The sequence below is a fragment of the Rhinatrema bivittatum genome, chromosome 12, assembly GCF_901001135.1.
Source record: "Rhinatrema bivittatum chromosome 12, aRhiBiv1.1, whole genome shotgun sequence".
Taxonomy (NCBI): domain Eukaryota; kingdom Metazoa; phylum Chordata; class Amphibia; order Gymnophiona; family Rhinatrematidae; genus Rhinatrema; species Rhinatrema bivittatum.
The window spans coordinates 51,916,186-51,935,221 of NC_042626.1; the positions used below are offsets into that span (position 1 = coordinate 51,916,186).

A 19,036-nucleotide genomic window follows, 5' to 3' on the forward strand; every position below is an offset into this window, starting at 1 on the left:
TTTATTTTATTCTGCTTATGTATTTTTTTATTGTGTTGAGCTGTTAATATTCTCAGTAGCAAGTACTAACGTAAGCTAGGCTTCTGCTCTAATGTAATTATAATCTTGGAAGCCTATATATGCTTAATATTTGTTTTGATTTTAGGATGCTAATCTATAATGTTGATTTTACATTGTTATGTTTACTGATTATTAACTTGGTTATTTTATGTTTGTGATTTGTCTCTTGTGTGTAATATATATATATGTATATTGTACCTCGTCTAGGCAGTGTCTTCCAAGCACCTGGACTACATGATTATTATTATCCTAATTGTCGGTGGTTAAAACTGAAGCATATTTTTGGAACTAATGCTGTCCCTGAGCTTGGAGCAGTTTCTGCTCTCGCCCAGGTACACCGTGAAGGAGACCTGGAGAGGATGAATACTAACTTTTAGAAGGAAAAAAAGCCTTTGCTCTGATAATCCACCTGTTGATCTCTAAGAGGAGACCACAGAGGTGAGAGAAAAAGATATCTAGTCCCTGCTCGATAGCTAGGTCATGGCTTAGCAGCTAGGGCCTCGTCTATACTTCCATGAGTGAAAGCTAGTTCCTGGGGCTTGCAGATGTGCCCTTTTGATGGGTAAACAACCCTGGAGCTGATGGAGAGGGTCAGGTCAAGTGAGGGAGAGCTAGTGGGCTCAAGAATGTTGTCTGAAATTATTCCTATAACCCACTGAGATGCTGGGGATGGTGGTGGAAAAGGAGACCTTGTGTTACAGTCCTGTTCACAGTCTCTGTAGAATTGTCCCTGAACTTGAGCTGGATCCCTCTGTGCCGTAACGTCCCTTTCTCTGCTAGATTTCTTGGAACGTACAGCAGAAATTGGGAAGGAGATGGCGGGTAGATGCACCTACTGTGCCTGAATGTACCTCGCCTTGACCTACCAATGAAAAGGTGTGAGCTAAATCTAAATAAAACCGGGATGCCAGGTTTGTGTGAAAACCTGAGGTCATTGATCTCCATGCTGCATTAGCTCCATGTCCCTCCTTATGAATTTCACTGCTTGGCTCTTGGGATTTGCTATATGCAAATGAAAAATGCATGCCCCTTGGCATTGATAATTGATTTTCAGTTTAAAAAAATTATATGTGAAGCCCATTGCACATACAGACAGTGGTGAATTCTCATAAGGAGGGCATCTGCCCCCTACTGCTCCCCTGCAGCGAGCCCCAGGTCCTGGCGGTTCCCTGCCTGAGCACTGCTCATGGCCTGCGGCACTGAACAAGGTGGTACAAGCTGTGCTTTCAGTACCACCTTCCATGAATGCCAGAGAAAACATACCTGGCTGGAAGCAGAAATTAAAATAAATAAAAGAATCAAGGCCATTGAAAAGTCTGGCTGTGGATTGTTTACATGGATCCTGATCTCTCCCCCCTAGTACAAAGCAGGAGCAGACTTTGCAGTTACTTAGATTTATCTAGCTCCTTTGATGTAAAGAGGTTCACAGTCAGGTGCGCGGCCACCTCTGAGGTAAACAGCCTGGTAGCATGATCCCAGAGTCTGGACTGCCTGCTGGCTTCTGAAAGTTAAAGAGGGGTGGAACAGATTGATTGATTGGCAAAACCTGCTTGGTAAATAGGCATCAGGTTTTATGGTGGTTGGCCAGTCATAGTGGGGTGAAGGCGGGCACTGGGTGGTGAAGCTCGATTGGCCGTGGGTCTTTCAGACAAGAAAGAACAGAAGAAAAGGGATAATATCCTGGAGACCAAATAGGGTTTTGAGTATTGCGGTAGAAAAAAGCAGAGGATGGTCTGGATGGGCTTTGTAAGCATTTCATCTTCCCATAATTATCTTTTTGTGACCTTGCACTGCTTGGGTGTGATATAGTTGGTGGTTCATTGCCATAGTCAGGGCTTAAATTCTTCTGAATTATATTCTGGAACCCCTCTTCCTCAGATGAAATCATACTTTGGGAGGGGGTTGTGTGTGTGTGTGTGACTCCTGTGCATTCAGGCTTCTCGGAGTCGCATACACACACCGCCACCACAGTCCTGTCTCCCAGCCACACAATGCTTGCACCGCAAGCGAGCGTTTTCAAAGCTTGCAGGCTGGTGGCGTCCATAGCGCCTCCTTTTAGCCCGGAGCGGCGGCTGTCAGCGGGTTTGACAGCCGACACTCAATTTTGCCGGCATCGGTTCTCAAGCCCGCTGACAGCCACAGGCTCGGAAACCGGACGCCGGCAAAATTGAGTTTAGTTTGGTGTTTACCCTTGCACCATTGCTCTCGTACATGAGTTGCCACTGCCCTTAAGGCGTACTTCCTCCCCCCTGCCAGTATGTCCTTCCTGTCCCTTGTACCCCCCCTCAAATTAAACAGGCAAAGTACACCAATTCCACCAAAGGTAACGTTATGGGAGTGCATCCCGGTTTTTTCTCCCTTGCAGCTATTTCCCAACGCAGTACCAAGACGAGATATTTTTGTGTGCAAAACTAAATTTAAAGATAGGGCCCCCCAAAAAAATAAAGCATAATGTGTTTACAAATGGGGGTTAATTCAGAGGGCGTCCGCATCACGCGGTTTTTACCTGCCAGCTTTGTTACCAAGTTTTGGCGCCAAAGTCAGTGCGGCCTTTCACATTGGGGTGGGATTTCCGAAACGCCGATGAGCGTCGAAGTCTGGCTGTTTAGCCACAGCCAGGGATGGATTTAGGATTTTGCCACTCCCAGGCGCCTTTGGTGCTTTTAACTCCCCACCTTCAATACGAGTCAGTTGCAGGGTAGCAGAGGGCTGGAAGGCACAAAATCCTAAACGTTTGCTGCCCCAGGCAGGGGCAGAATGGGTGCCTGTGCTGATGAATCCAGGGCTGGCAGCAGCCAACGAGCTCAGGCGGCGGCAGTGGCGTATCTGGTGAAATCAAACCGCACCCAACCCATGTGCTTAGACTCACAAGAAACATTAGTGCAGTCACATTTAGTCAGACAGATCTTAGCCGGTTAACACTGAATGTCCTGCTGACCGACTCAATTTGAAAACCCCGTCCCAGGCTCCTTTTTTGGTTCAGCTAAATCTTCCCACCCCCACCATCTCTGGTCTGGTTAAAATCAGTGCAACTCCCCCCCCCCCCCCCTCAGTCAACCCCCTCCCTCACCTCCAGCAGTCTCGCTCAATCCCCCCTCCTCCTCCTCCTCAGTAGGCTCTCTCTCATGTCCCCCATCTTGTCTCTCTTTCTCTCACTGTGCGTCTGTCTCCCCTTCCTTCCCCCTCCCTTCCCTGGCTGCTCCAGTGGCTCCGCATGGGCGGTCACATGGGGCACGCAGCCTGCGCCCCCACCCTCTTCAACCCGCGCAGCTCCTGCTGATGCCGACGCCCACTGATTTCTTCCTTTGCTGACCTTATGCTTCCACGGCTGCTGACACTGTTGTGGCTCATGGGAAAGGAAGGTTGCCAGTGCACTGTATCGGTCCCGCCAGGAAAAAAAACAAAACAAAACCCTGCTCAGAGTGGTAGCAACTTAAATCAAGCTGCAATGATAGAAGCAAACCAGCATCTGAGTGTCTGGCAGTACAGAAGACCCAGTAGAAATGGAGGCACGCGTGTTAAGCTGTGTCTGCCCGGCCGGCTGTGCAGAGGCCTCGGTGGCTCTTTATATTATTATGGGGCTTTGTGGTTAGGCATGAGAAAAGGTGGATGCTGGAGGGAACTACGTGGGGAATTTGTGCTCGCATCTGGTGGACTACAAATGAGGAAGACGAAAGTAACTGTCCTGGGTAAGGGGAGAGATCTTAAAAGTGGCCACGCTCTGTGGCAGGTAGCCGGGATGTATGCTTAGCAGCGTGTACAGATTAACTGGGCAGACAGGATGGGACGAATGGTCTTTTTCTGCTGCGTTACTGTGAACCCCATTGGGATGGAGGATGCTATGCAAAGTCACGCTTTTGTTACTTTTCGTTGAAGCTTGCTCGATGCTAAGTCGTCTCCTATAAAAAAAAAAATGGTAGCTGGGAAGACAAATGGCATTTGAGAGGCATGGCAAAATCTTTCAACGAGTCCAAATACCTGCCGCACTGTGTCTGGCCATGGCCTTTTCCTGCAGCCCTGCAAGGGATTAGCAGCTGATTTGTGTCACAAGGTTTTTAAACAAACTCTGTTTGCTTAAGCATCAGATGCTCTGATCCAGCCACTCCATGCACAATGGAGCCACTCCTACCTCAGGCCCTTCCAGAGCTCCTGGCTTGGTGTACAGTTCACGCATAAAGCATATTTGTCTCTGCCCTGAATTCGCAGTGGCTGCATTGTGCGATCAGTTGGCCCCGCACATTGTTTTGGTTTCTCTGTAAATGGGACTTTTATTTGCATAAGAAAAATGAAACACGTTACTATGGACACTTGTTACAATCTGGATGAATGACTGAGAAGCCCCTGTTGCCTTTGTAAGACTAAAATGTTGGTGTCTTTTTAAAACTTAAATATTTATGGCTTGCTGACACCCTTTTATATTTATTAAAGTAACTGATAAGGTATTTTCTGTGGAAGGCTGGTGCGATTTAATTTTGGTTTAAGTTACTATCTCTTTTTGAATTGTGATTTTGATCATTGTGAGGTAGTTATTTTGGCTTTTTATTTATTTTATTTTTATTTAGATTTATATTTCACTTTTTGAACTTTTTTTCAGCGCTTCAAAGTGGATTACAATCAGGTACTGTAGGTATTTCCCTATCCCCAGAGGGCTTACAATCTAAGGGCCTTATTTTCCAGACGGATCGCATGCGATAAGGGACGTTTCGCACACAAAAAGTCCCTTATCGCATGTGATACCAAGATGGGGGAGGAGTCGGGGCGTCACCGGGCCGACTCCGTGAAGACGCCGCGGACGACGAAAAGGTAAGGGCCTTTTCGCGTCCTAGTTCGCGCCCAATAGCTACACCTTCTATGGTGGCGCTATTGGGTGCGAAACCGGCAGTGATCGCACCGCGGCAGTGTGATTGCTGCCGGCTAGCGCAGGACGGCCCCCCTTTTCGGCTCCCCGGCCCTCATTACCTAAAGTATCGCAGGCCTGCGATACTTTAGAAAATGAGGCCCTAAGTTTGTACCTGAGGCAATAGAAGGTAAAGTGACTTGCCCAAGGTCACAAGAAGTGACAGCAGGACTTGAACCCTGATCTGTTGGTTCGTAGCCCTCTGCTCCAACCACTAGGCTGCTACTTCACTACTCTTTCTAAATAGAGCTATCTAATTGGCTCTACTATAAGTATGATGTCTCTCTGCTTCCATGCTTATGGTGGCCAATAATAGCTCTTTATAAGAGTGGGTGGTTTTGGGGACAGAGAGAGATGTAGAGGGCATGGGTGTAGAGGCACTTTTTAAGAGGTGGAAAATAGGGGGGGGAGGGGGGAAGTAAGATACATTTTTTTTAAGAGCCAGTTATGCTGATGAGGAAGAGTTTAATAATTCTGCAAATAAGTTGACCATCGTCCTAGTTCAGACCCTTCAAGCTTGATGGCTCCGTTGTTGAGCTGTTTGGTAAGCATGGCAACTTTCTACAACATTTAGTGGTAAAACCTGAGAGTTTTCCAAGCCCATGTTACAATGGTTATAGCCTCCAGCCTGAAGATGTTCAGAAACTAAGGACTGTACATCCCGAATCGTGTCTGATGACACAGAAGCATTTTGGCTGTTAAATGAATTGCTCAATCTGCATGTAGCATGAATTGTATTTGTAGAGGATTAGTGGAACCGCAGATAAACATTGGTCTCTTTACTTTAACCACCCAGGAAGTGTAGTAAGCTAAGGAAACAAACAGCCTTGAGTATCTCGTTGTTATGAAATACAATATAATAATTGAAAATAGAAAGAAGGAAAACTTTACAAAGGAGACAGGCTCATGGGATAATAATTGTCCATGGTGGAGGACTCTCAAATGTTATTTTAAGGGACATTATGGAACTGTGTAGTATCATAAGGCCCAGAAAATAGGCATAGGGTTGGATGAGGATTTTTTCCCTCAGGAAAGGATGTAAAAAGTTTTATTTTTTATTTTTTTTACCAAAAATGCAGGACAGTCCCTATGAATACAAAATAGTTAACCAAGATCCAAAGTAACCTGCAAGATAAGCTCAAAGCAAAGAATGAATAGGAAATATCGATGCCCAAAAAGAAAGCTGAAAACCTTAGACATAAATTCAAGGCCACCAGGGTATATGACAAAAGTGTTTTGACAATGGCTTGGGAAAAGCTTTTATTAAACCAAGAAATGGAAGTATGATATATAACCAGAAACAAATAAGTGATTTTCATCAAATACATAATCAAGCAGAGGGAGCACATGGAAGATCAAAGAGGTTTTTAAATGATATTGAACTAGACAAACTTACACGAGCAGATTGACAAATGGGATGCAGCCTTAACTAAAGGGAACATTTTGCTATCAATGAAGGGGATTATTATAGATAAATCTTCAGGAACTGGTGGCTTTCTGATGGTATTTTATAAAAGGTTTGGAGAAGAGTTTGTGAACCACCTGTCAAAACTACATAATGATATTTTACAGGCTGGATTTCTTCCTAGGGCTATGAGATTAATAATGTAAAACCTCTCAGAGATCTGACCAATAGTGTGGCTCGTGGGCTGTGAGCCCTATTAAATGTAGAATAACATACTTTGAAAAAATGTGTCAAATAGATCAACCAAAATTATCTTTCATAATATATTTTCACTCAGCACACAATCAAACTGTGGAATCTGTTGCTGGAGGATGTGGTCAAGTCATCTAGCTTAACGGGGTTTAAAAGAGGACTGGACAGGTTCCTGGAGGAAAAATCCATAAACAATTATTAATCAGGTAGATTTGGGGAAAACCATTGCTTTTCCCTGGGAGCGAGCAATTAAGCAAGTCTACTTTTTGGGAGCTGCCAGGTATTTGTGACTCAGATTGGCTGTTGCAGAGACAGGATGTTGGGCTCAGCATGTTCTTAATAAACCTAGATCAGATTTGACTTCTTCTTGGTTTTATCCTATTGTTGATAATTTATATGAACTTCACAGTATAATCGTTTACAAAATAATTAGATACTGTCCAAGCCTTTGATTCTATTGTGTGTTCTTATCTGTTTAAAGTAATCAAGAAATTTGGATTCAGGGAGAAATGTCAAACCTGGATGAAGATCTTTTCTAATCACCTTTTTAAAACTTTACATTTATTGAAATTTATCATTATTTATTTATGTATTTATTTATCGAGTTTTGTATACCGTCCGGTTTCGCCATCACAACGGTTTACAAAGTTTCGATGTTTAACAGTTTCCAAAAGAATCCTGATTGTTTACATAGATATAGTAGGCTTTATAAACGTGGTTCGGATGTCACACTGTATAGTTTCAGTTATGTGTTGTATTACGTGCTTGCATTGGTTCTGTATGTTTGCATAAGACCAGTAGGGGGAAGTAATATCTAAGAGTCATTGGGTGTTTTGGTAGGCGTTGGTAAACATCCAGGTTTTTAGTTCTTTTTTGAAGGTTTTTAAATTTTGCTATGTTCTAAATTCGGTTGGGAGGGAGTTCCAGAATTTGGGACTTCCTAGGGATATGGCTCTCTTCCGAGTTGAGGTAAGTTGTTTGGAATGAGCTGGTGGAATCTTTAATAGATCTTTGTTCGCTGAGCGGAGGTTTCTGTTTGGAAAGTGCAGTTTTATGGATATACTTAACCAGTTTGTTTTTCGTATATTATTTTGTGTAGTATGGATAGTATTTTGTATTCTATTCTGAATTTTTTTGGGAGCCAGTACAGTGATATAAGTGTAGGAGTAATGTGATCATGTTTTTTAGTTCCAGTGAGTATTCTGGCAGCTGTATTCTGGAGGATTTGGAGTGGTCGGATGGTGGAGAGAGGCAAGTTAAATAGCAGGGAGTTGCAGTAGTCCAGGTTGGAGAAGATGAGTAGTTGAAGGACTGTTCTGAAGTCGTTGGGGGAGAGGAAAGGTTTTAGACGACGTAGGGTTAGGAGATGTGATATCCGTCTTTGATTTTAGTAATGATGTGGTTCTTGAAGGATAGTTCCTTGTCAATTATGACTCCTAGGTTGCGGGCATGATTGACAGGGGAGATTGCAGCTTTTTGATTCATTAGGTTGAGTGGTGGCAGTTGAGGAGCACTGTTCTTTCTATCTAGTATGATTATTTCTGTCTTATTGAAGTTTAGGATGAGTTTCATGTTGGTTAGTAGTTGTTTTATTTTGGTGAGGTAAGTGGCTGTTTTTTTGTAGGTGTCTTCCAGAGTGTTGTATATTGGGATTAATATTTGGATATCATCCGCATATATGAAGTGGGTCAGTTTAAGGTTTGAGAGGAAGTGGCATATCGGTAGTAGATAAATGTTGAAGAGTGTCGCAGATAGAGAGGAGCCTTGGGGAACTCCGGTGTCGAGGTTTATTTTCTTTGAGAGGGTGTCGTTGATTGACACCTGGTAGGTTCTTTGTGATAGATAAGATGAGAACCATTGTAGGGTTTTTTCTTTTGCACCAATTTCAGAGAGATGGTCAAGCATGATTGAGTGGTTTACCGTGTCGAAGGCTGCTGATAGGTCAAGTAGGACTAAAAGGTAGCTGTGGCCATTTTCAAAGCCTTTGAGTACGGTGTCATTTAATAATAGGAGTAGTGACACAGTGTTCAGGTGTTTCCTGAAGACAAATTGCGTGGGGAGTAGGATGTTGTTTTCTTCAAGGTGGTTGCTGAGTTGGGAGTGGACAATTTTTTCGATAATTTTGGCAATGAATGGTAGGTTTGATATGGGTCGGTAGTTTAGTGGGTTTTCTGGATCAAGGTTTGTCTTCTTCAGTATGGGTTTGATAATTGCTGATTTTAGGCAGACGGGGTAGTTTCCTTCTGTGAGGGATAGGTTTACGATGTCGGTTAATGTTTTGGTTATTGATGGTTCGATGGCTTTGATCGTTGGTATGGGTATGCAAAGATACACTTGTACAAAAAAATAGCAACTAATAATATTAAAATAAAATATAACAGAAGAAACAATAAAAAAGAAAAACTCACACTAGAGATACAACTTTCCTCCAGTGCTCTACCAGGCCACAAAAACAGGAGATGCAGAATTCTAGCAGACAGGGAGCATTGTGCCCATCCAATCTACCTTACTCACTCCTGGTGCAATGCTATGGACCTCAGCTAATCCCCGCCCTTCCCCTTCACTGCCTCACTGATGGAGATCCCCCTCTGATTATCCCAAATATTCTGGAATACCCTTTTTTGTCTCTTCCGAGATTCCGTTCCATGCATCCACCGCCATTTCCATGTAAAACATATTTTCTGATGTTGCTCCTGAGTCTCTACCAATTCAAAGCTTCACAACATGGCCTCTTTTTTTTTTTTTTTTTTTGAGTATACATCCCTCTGAAAAAGGTTTGGTAATCATGCCTGATTCTATCTGGCTAAAAGAGATGGGGGCTGGTGTTGGTTTAAGCATGGGAACTGTTAAGCTTACCTATCCAAAGAGAGGAAGACAACATGGCAGACTGGATGGATCAATTGATGCTCACCTGCCATCACTATGTGGACCACAAAACCAAATTGTCTAACCGTTTCTCTTCCTACTGCATTACTGCAGGTCCCCTTGAATTTTCTTTACCATTTAAGCCTCTACCACTCTCCACTGGGAGGCTCTTGTATGCGGCCACTGCTGTTTCTTTGAAGAAACATTGTCTTACGTCAGAATAGCACACAAAGAAATATGCACACGAACACCAGCATTAATGCAAGGGTTCCACCTGGCAAGTTCTGAAACGGGTCCACCTTCAGTGCTGTGTACCTGTCTTGTATCACCCAGCAGCCTCTTGCATCACCCTTGCAGCCTCTACTCAGATCAGCCTTTCCCTGTCTGAACTGCTTCATCAGCTTCCCATCTTACTATTTCACGGTCTTCATTTCCCTTCCTTCTCTCTGCTGACCACTGAGCCTTTAACTTCCTGTCTGACCTCACCAGCAGCAATGCTTCTCCCTGGCCTAGCCCTCGGTGGTCACCTTCTTACCCGCAGGGCTCCCAGGTCCGACTTCCACCACCTCCCTTCCCATCATGGAAAATCAATGTGCCGCCCTCTCAAGAAAGACATGTCAAGGTCACCTGCAGACCTGGGCTTCAGCAAAGCACTCCGTTATTCTCCTGGGCCCTCTGGCTGATCCTAATTCCGGCTACATTTTGCTAATCATGTGAGATCTGATTTTGTTTTGTTTTTTTTTAAATCCCTGCAGGGAATGAAGCCAGACAGCTTCTACAAAGTGAAAGTTCCCGAGCTGAAAGAGATCATTGAGGGCTGCATTCGAATGATCAAGAACGAAAGGTACCACTGACCTGTGACTTTTAGGGATGTGCAGTTGTTTAAAACACCATAGAAGACACCCCAGCAACATTTGTTGTTTCCTCAGGAGAGGATAATTGTCCAGTGGATTTCTGTGGGGATAGTAGTGCTTCATCCATAGGAATGGCCCTTTAGAAACAATTTCTGGGCCCAATACTCATGGAAACATGCATTCATATACACCATATGCATGCATGCATTTTTACGCGCATAGGGAGCGAGGCGTTCCAGGGGTGGAGTCTGCGTAGGGTTGGGACTTCTGATTTTAAAAAGTCTGTATGTAAATTCTTTCAGCAGAACTGCGCGTGCCAAATAACAGGCGCAATCGTGTGCACGGAGAATTTTCAATGCGGACTTACATGCACAAGTTTGCTTTGAAAAATTGGTGCAACTTGGGTATGTTACAGCCCGCAAATCTATGGGGGCCCATTATAAAATTACCCCCTTAATGCTGTTTCTGACCCAAAACAATGGAAAAAAACCCAACACGTTGTTTTGTTTCGGTTTTGCCTTTTAGTGTGTGCTAAAATGCAGAATGTAAAATAATCCCACCCAGAAACCAGCAATGAAATGAAAAACAGAACAAAACAAAAGATTTTCCCTTGAAAACCATTAGTGTCTGTGAGGCCCACAGCGGTAGAGTCCATTCCCATTATAGGTCGACACTTAGACGCTCTTACTGGTAACTGTGGAGTTCTGCTGGTTAGGTGGATCCCGGAGTAAAACCTGGTTCTCCTCAGGCCACAATACCAGCGTGAGGATTATCGAAAAATGATGCTGTCCACGGGCTTTCGAGACCACACCGGTCCCTTCTCTTTCACATCTGAAGACAGGAACCTGCGTGGTCTCGAACCTCTTTTGCTAGGGCATTTGTTGGGTAGGTCTCAATGTTGGTTCATTACGAGGTATCACAGCCCACAGAGGCTCCTAAGGAGGAGCTTCTTCTGGAGTCTGGGGAGAGAGGTGAATTTGTAGCAGAGTTATTATGGTGGTTGCTTCAGAGTAATGGTTATGCTGATCATGTTTAAGTGGCCTGTGACTCTGTTGTTCCCAGGGTAGTTTTTTTCCAGTTCCAGTTATGTTTTCTTTGTGCTGTATTATGTATTGTATTTTATTGATGTATTATTTATAATGATGCATGTATTATTGTGTTTTTCTTGATGGAAACCACCTTGGGTTGAACTTATTTCAAGGAAGGAGGTATAAAAGCACAAGAGCATCACGAGGTGGCCCAGTGGCAGTGCTCTGCGCTTCCATGCCGAAGGTCCCCAGTTGGATCTTTTTGTTTAAGTTGTAGTTGTAGTTTTTGTTTAAGAGTGATACATAGTGGCCAGATTCAGGGCCTCTGATTTCAGGGTTTTGGAAGGAGCCCTGGGGCAGGAGCCTTGGCCCAGGACTGTCACTGCCATGAGCAGACTAGGTAGGTTGAGGATGGGGGGGGGGGGGGGATATGAAATAGGGGATAAACCTCTGGGAATTTGTAAATGAAGGCTCAAGGTGCCAGATTCCAGCTCTGGGTTCTGATTGACCTGGAAGAGAAAGGAAAGAACTTAACTGCTGGGTCCAAAAAAAAAAAAAAGGCTTCATTGTGGAGAATTGAAAAAGGAGAATTAGTAAAAGGAAGGCAGTGGAAAAGTAACATAACCTAATTATTTGATTATACGCCTTTCTACTGTATTCTCAAGGTGTGGAACAACAGTAATTAGTACAAATTACACATAAAAAAATCTAACCTATCCGTAGCACGATAAAACAATCAATTAAAAGCTACCACTACTATTTAACTCTTCTGTGGCACTACTCAATGTATTCAGCTTCCTACAACACGTTATCACACTACATACTGATAAATGTGACGTCTTTTATCATCACTATACATAACAATTAATTATCTTTTTCTGTCATCATCATCCCATGATAAATAATTAAAAATAATACATTATAACAGGATCATCATGAAAGAAATAAGCAAAGCAGCATGATAACACCAAAAAAATAGTCATAAAAATAGTAAAAATCTCAAACAGTCACATAGAAAATTATCGCTCACCCCAAATGATGCATTTTACATCATCAAACAAGAAGTTCCACGCAAAACCAATCCAGTCTATTTTCCAGAACTTGCACGTGTACATGTGGATTAAAACAAAATACCCCAGTTTAAGATCCCCTGAAAAGATGGCATGGACAGAAAACTTTATATATTCTGATTGCTAGTACGTCAGTGACACACCGAGCAAATCACAAGAGAAAAACAAAATACAGCACAAAAAATGATAAAATAGGATAAAATGATATAATAAACAATATAAAACTTTAATTTGGATTCAAAGAGGTTATTAGAAAACAATCAGTTTATATCCACCTAAATCTTTCTTTTTAAAAATACCCCTTCTGTCTGGTTAACTTGGTTGTACAGACAAAAAAAATAGCGAGCGATATTGAGCACGCTCCGATTAAATTTGTTTCAGACAAGTCAGTCCACATCAATAGATGTCCTAAAGTTATCCAGATAACTTACCCATCTGCTGGCTTACAGGATGTGAATCTCAGAAGTTCTTAGGGATTCTCACACACTCTTCGTTTTTCTTCAGAAGGAAAAGGCTACGAAAAGGCAGTGTTGGCGGCTCTGCAGGCCTCACTTCCCCAAGTGAACTTCAAACCCATGCCCAAACCAGGTTACGACAGCAAAATAAACCATTTTCAGTCACCTTGTGTCTGCAGCATGTCAAACCAGGGATTTTTGCTAGTGCCTTTAGGGTTTGCTCCTCAGAACACATAATTATCCCATTTACAGGGTGGGTAGCTTCTAACATTGTAAGAATCTCTTTTGAATAGTTTACTCATGTACAAACATGCATACTGATTTACATTATTAAAATAATTTCACTTGACATAGGTAAAGGTTTTAGGTACTGGTTCCTTTGACTTGGTTCCATAGAGTCTACTGCTAACCATGAATAAGACAGGCAAAGCATGGCAGAATCAGAAAGAGCTTTAATATTCTTGTTAATCCTGCAGCTTCCTCCTGCTCCTTTTGGCCTTCCAGCTCAGTAGGAACGGACTGCGTACTGGGACTAATGAGCCATGAGCCTTCATTCAAAGTTTCAATGGAGGGAATCCCTCTCAGTGTTAACCTTCTCCCATCTAGCCTGGCCGTCACATCAAGAGTTCTCTGACCAAGAGGCATTCCCTGTAGAATCTGTCACAGATGTGCTTTTGAGCCGGCCAACAGGTGTCACTCTTGTTCAATGACATGGGAGGCTGTGATTGTTACTTCCACAATGTCCTTGACCCTGAGCTGGTCCAAGAAGCAGAACCTGGGCTCAGCACTACCACTGAGCTGTAGGGCTGGCCCCAGTTACCTTTGTTTTAGTGCCTGGTTGACCAGGTCTAAATGACTGCAGATATCACCGAGTTGTCAGTATGGTGTAGTGTTTAGAACAGATGGCTCCAAATCCCAAGATGTAGGTTTATTTCACTTATCCAGCAATCAGTGAATGACCTTCAAACTTAAGCTGTAAACTCTTTAGGACAGGGTCATGTGAAGTATCTTGCTGTGTTATGTACAGTAAAAAAGCTATGCAAAAAAACCCCCACATCTAATAGTTACTGTGCTGATGGTTGTGTTGTTGTGTTCTATAGGTACACGATCCAGGACCTCTTGGAGCATACGTTTTTTCAGGAAGACACGGGAGTCCACGTGGAACTGGCTGAAGAAGACGATGGCATCAAGTCCGGCCTGAAACTATGGCTGCGCATGGATGACACCAAGAAGCTTCACGGGAAATACAAAGACAACAACGCCATTGAGTTTCTGTTTGAACTCTACAAGGATGTGGCAGAGGAAGTGGCTCATGAGATGGTAAGTTTGGCTGCTTCTCAGGAATGCCTGCTTGCAACTTGTCCATTTTGATCCTTGGATGCTAACGTTTCCAGTTCAGGTTCATACTAAGAAGAAACTTGCCTTCCTCTATAGGCCACAACGGTGGCACCCACCTAAATATCTCTTCTCCACATAACTCACTTCCATAGACTTGAGTGTCATCAGCCTCTTAAATATTTCTTCCTTATGTTATTCAGTCACTTCTGTAGACTCCAGTGACATCACCCTCTTAAATATAATGAAAATGTGCATTGAAAGTCATTAAACTCAGTCATTAGTGATTAGGAAGCTTGAGAAACCCCAGGAAACTTAGAAGTATTCTTCTATTACCATTACTAAACATCTATATAGCGCTACAAGGTGTATGAAGCGCTGTACAGACACACGGAAGAGACAGTCCCTGCTCTGTAGAGCTCCCAGTCTAGTTGACAAAACAGACTCTGAGGACAGGGCCAATTTAGTGGGTCCAGGGAAAGGATACTGGTGGGATCATTTGCATCTGCCAGTTGAACTAAGTGAAAGGCAAACATGGCTCCAACAGACAGGATCTTTCTTGATCCTAGAAGACGATGTCTCCTTTCCCAAAGAATCAAGCCAAAGAATTTTGGGAAATCCCTTGCTCCCAGCTCCCAGCACCCTGCGGTCGAAAGTAGAAACCTCTCTGGCTGAGCTTCCTCCAAGCTCTCGCCCTTGCTGCAGCTCATGTGCAGAGGGGGGTCGAAGCATCCTCAGCAGGTGGAGCAAGATTTCTCGGGGGCTGTTCTTGGGGCCTCCCGCTTATCCCTGAGATGTCATGGCATTCAGCGGGGGTGGGGGGGGGAGACGAGACCAGCTTTCTGACTGCTCTGTACTTGCGGTTTTCCCATCTGCATTTTGATTAATAAATGACCTAGTTAAATCTGTGAGCAAATGCGAGGAAAAGAAATGATCTGATGGATCTGCCTCTTTGATCTAGTATGAATGTAGCCTTCGTAGATGCTTTAGAATCTCTCTTGATGAAGATAAATTAATATCGCAAGGACAAATTATCCCCCCCCCCCCCACACACACACACGTTGTTCTTGTTTGCTTGTGTGAGTGTGGCCTCCGAGCAGGAAAGGAGACCAGGAGGAGCATCATCCAAGTTAGCCTTTGTCTGCATGGCCCCTGCACCCCCTGCTGCTTGTAATCGCCCTAATGACAGGGGAAGAGCCGCATAGCCAGAAACGTGAAATCAAAAGTGTCCTGCTCTTCCTTTAGCTGCAGGGCTTTCATCACCACTTAGGGGGACTCACTTATCTTTCTGGGTAGTGATTACCCAAGGCTTTCAAGGTTTATCCCAAAGTTAATGGAGGGGCTGAGATGTAAAAACTGGAAATGAATTCTACTAACCAGCCTCTCTGTGTGGGGCCCGCTTATTTGGAACCGACGTAAGGGTAATTTGTGAAGAGTTGGGGGCAAAAGCAGCTTCACCAAGCAGAGTAGGAGAAGTCATTTGATGCCAAGCTTAGATTTTTTTTTTTTTATTTTGGGCAAATTTCTGAAGCCCTGCCTGGGCGTCACTGGTGCTTTGGAGCAAGAATAAAGGAGCAGAACGGAATATAGAGGCATGAGAGAGAGAATATGACAGAGCAAAAGCAGGAAAGAAAGATCAAGTAAAGTAAAGGGAAAAAGAGAGAGAATAAAAAGGAGAAGCTAAAAGGAGCGGGAAAGCAGAAAAAGGGTGAATATAAAGTGGAGAGAGAGGGAATATAAAGGAGGGAATAAAAGGGAAGAGGCAGAGAATACAAAGGAGTTAGGCCCATAATAAAAAGGAGAGAGAGAGAAATGAAATGAATAGGAAGAAAGCTGAAGGAAAAAGAAGAGAGAAAAAAACAGATAAAAGAGGAAGAACGAGAGGAAAACAAAAGAGATGAAAGGCACAAGCGAGGTAGAAAGCAAAGTAAGAAAGTGAGGTGGTGCCTGGGAGATGAGCTGCACGTGTCAGATAAACACATGCGTACGAGGGCACCTGCAGCCCTCTGAAAGCTGGCTCTTCTCACATAAACAAATCATCCATACCAGCGTGGCTTTTTCAAGGTTTTATTCTGCTTCACCTTGGTCTTCCCACAAATCACGTATCTCCGCCCCCTGACGGCAGCTTTGCTGCTTCCTCTGCGTGCCTGACTCCTCCGGCTTCACTTTTTAACCCCTGTCTCCTGGAAATGGCGGGTTTTACAATTGATTCATTAATGGCTATACTGCGTTATTAATATGAATTACTGTTTTAGCAAGTAAAGCCTGCCCGGCACTTTAGAGACCTGGGACAGTCAGGGTGAGATTTGGCACTAATGCCCCCGGAGGATTGGGGCATTTGTACTGTGAAGTCTAGGCCCCCAGTGGATCTTTGGCTTGCCTCGTCACTCCTTCGTAAACAGGGATACCCTGTCCAGGTTTCCTTGCATTCTGTTTTACCTTCCACTGGGAGGCGGCGCCACAAATCTGTCAATAATACCGTGAGCCTTTCCTCCCCTCCCCCAAAATGCTTCTTATCAGAGACCACCCCAGAGGCTCATCACCTTGCATCCTGCCAGTCAGCAGCAGGAGGCCCGAGGCCACAAGCCACACTTTAAATGGTGCTTTCCTCATAGGACTCAAGTTTCTTCGGTGTAGCATGGGGTACCATCTTGCGATGGCATGCTGTTTTTTCCATGCCCCGGGCATGTGATATGTTAATCCCAGCAGCCTCGAGAGGAATGTAGAGAGGAATGCGTTAAGCCTGCTCTTACCTTTCACTTGTTTTGCTCCTCCTCTGGTTAAACAGAGCTGGGCTTCGCTGCCCTCTGCAGTAACCCCTTCGGCTGCACCTGAACCCGTCCAGCTGTTGAGTGCTGAGCCCCACTCTCCAGGGTCCTGGGATCACCGTTCGTACTGCAAGCTTTAAGGAGTGAGTCCGGAGAGGCCAGGAAGTGCAGTGAGAAGGGATGTTGTGGGAACAAGAAGGCCGAGGTTGAGCGTTTGTGTTGGAAGGTTGATGGGAAGAATGGTGAGGAGGAGAGACTGCTCTGTCCACACTGGAGTGGACCAGAGATTCCCCAGTTTGGCCCTCCCCCTTCCTGGCACTGCCATAATACATCCTACCTATGAGTGCCCCCATCCACCACTGGGAATGGCAACACCATGCTGCTTAAATTCCTGAAAAGACGCCTTTTGATTTCTAGGGTTTATTTTTACCATAGTTGGGTAAAGAAAGCTGTTCACCCTGTAAAAATGGTGCTAGCAGTAATTTTGTTATAGGCCTGACAGTTGCTTGGTTTTGATTGTAAATATTGCCACCCTTAACATAAGGCTTAGGGTAACCTGTATGGAGCGGCAATTAGCACCCTTAACAGAAACATGAGATAACCTGCACGGTGTGGCAATTACAACCCTTAACATGAGGCTTCGGAGTAACCTGTAAGGAGCGGCAATTAGCACCCTTAACAGAAACATGAGGGAAACCTGCACGGAGCGGCAGTTACTACTTTTAACATGAGGCTTGGGGGTAACCTGTATGGAGCAGCAGTTACTACCCTTAACAGAAACATGAGGGTAACCTGCATGGAGCGGCAGTTACTACCTTTAACAGAAACATGGGGTGTAACCTGCACGGAGCGGCAATTACCACCCTTAACATGAGGCTTGGGGGTAACCTGTATGGAGCGGCAATTAGCACCCTTAACAGAAACATGGGGATAACCTGCATGGAGCGGCAGTTACTACCTTTAATAGAAACATGGGGTGTAATCTGCACAGAGCAGCAATTACTACCTTTAATAGAAACATGGGGATAACCTGCACGGAGCAGCAGTTACCACCTTTAATAGAAACATGGGGTGTAACCTGCACAGAGCAGCAATTACTACCTTTAATAGAAACATGGGGCTAACCTGCACGGAGTGGCAGTTACTACCTTTAATAGAAACATGGGGATAACCTGCACGGAGCAGCAGTTACCACCTTTAATAGAAACATGGGTTGTAACCTGCACAGAGCAGCAATTACTACCTTTAATAGAAACATGGGGCTAACCTGCACAGAGCAGCAATTACTACCTTTAATAGAAACATGGGGGGGTAACCTGCACGGAGCAGCAGTTACTACCTTTAATAGAAACATGGGGGGGTAACCTGCACGGAGCGGCAGTTCCTACCTTTAATAGAAACATGGGGGGGTAACCTGCACGGAGCGGCAGTTACTACCTTTAATAGAAACATGGGGTGTAATCTGCACAGAGCAGCAATTACTACCTTTAATAGAAACATGGGGATAACCTGCACGGAGCAGCAGTTACCACCTTTAATAGAAACATGGGGTGTAACCTGCACAGAGCAGCAATTACTACCTTTAATAGAAACATGGGGCTAACCTGCACGGAGTGGCAGTTACTAGCTTTAATAGAAACATGGGGATAACCTGCACGGAGCAGCAGTTACCACCTTTAATAGAAACATGGGTTGTAACCTGCACAGAGCAGCAATTACTACCTTTAATAGAAACATGGGGCTAACCTGCACGGAGCAGCAGTTACTACCTTTAATAGAAACATGGGGGGGTAACCTGCACGGAGCGGCAGTTCCTACCTTTAATAGAAACATGGGGGGGTAACCTGCACGGAGCGGCAGTTCCTACCTTTAATAGAAACATGGGGGGGTAACCTGCACGGAGTGGCAGTTACTACCTTTAATAGAAACATAGGGGGGTAACCTGCACGGAGTGGCAGTTACTACCTTTAATAGAAACATGGGGCTAACCTGCACAGAGCGGCAGTTCCTACCTTTAATAGAAACATGGGGGTAACCTGCACGGAGT

The 19,036-nt window shown here is 44.3% G+C and overlaps 1 protein-coding gene across 1 annotated transcript in view; it reads left to right on the forward strand.

Moving 5' to 3' along the window:
* The window catches only part of WNK4 (WNK lysine deficient protein kinase 4), a 185,154-nt gene that overhangs the window by 121,141 nt on the left and 44,977 nt on the right, over positions 1–19,036 (forward strand). Inside the window, exons 6-7 of the mRNA XM_029572443.1 lie at positions 10,235–10,323; positions 13,987–14,206. Coding sequence (XP_029428303.1) covers positions 10,235–10,323; positions 13,987–14,206 — 309 coding nt within the window. The remainder of the gene's footprint in view (positions 1–10,234; positions 10,324–13,986; positions 14,207–19,036) is intronic.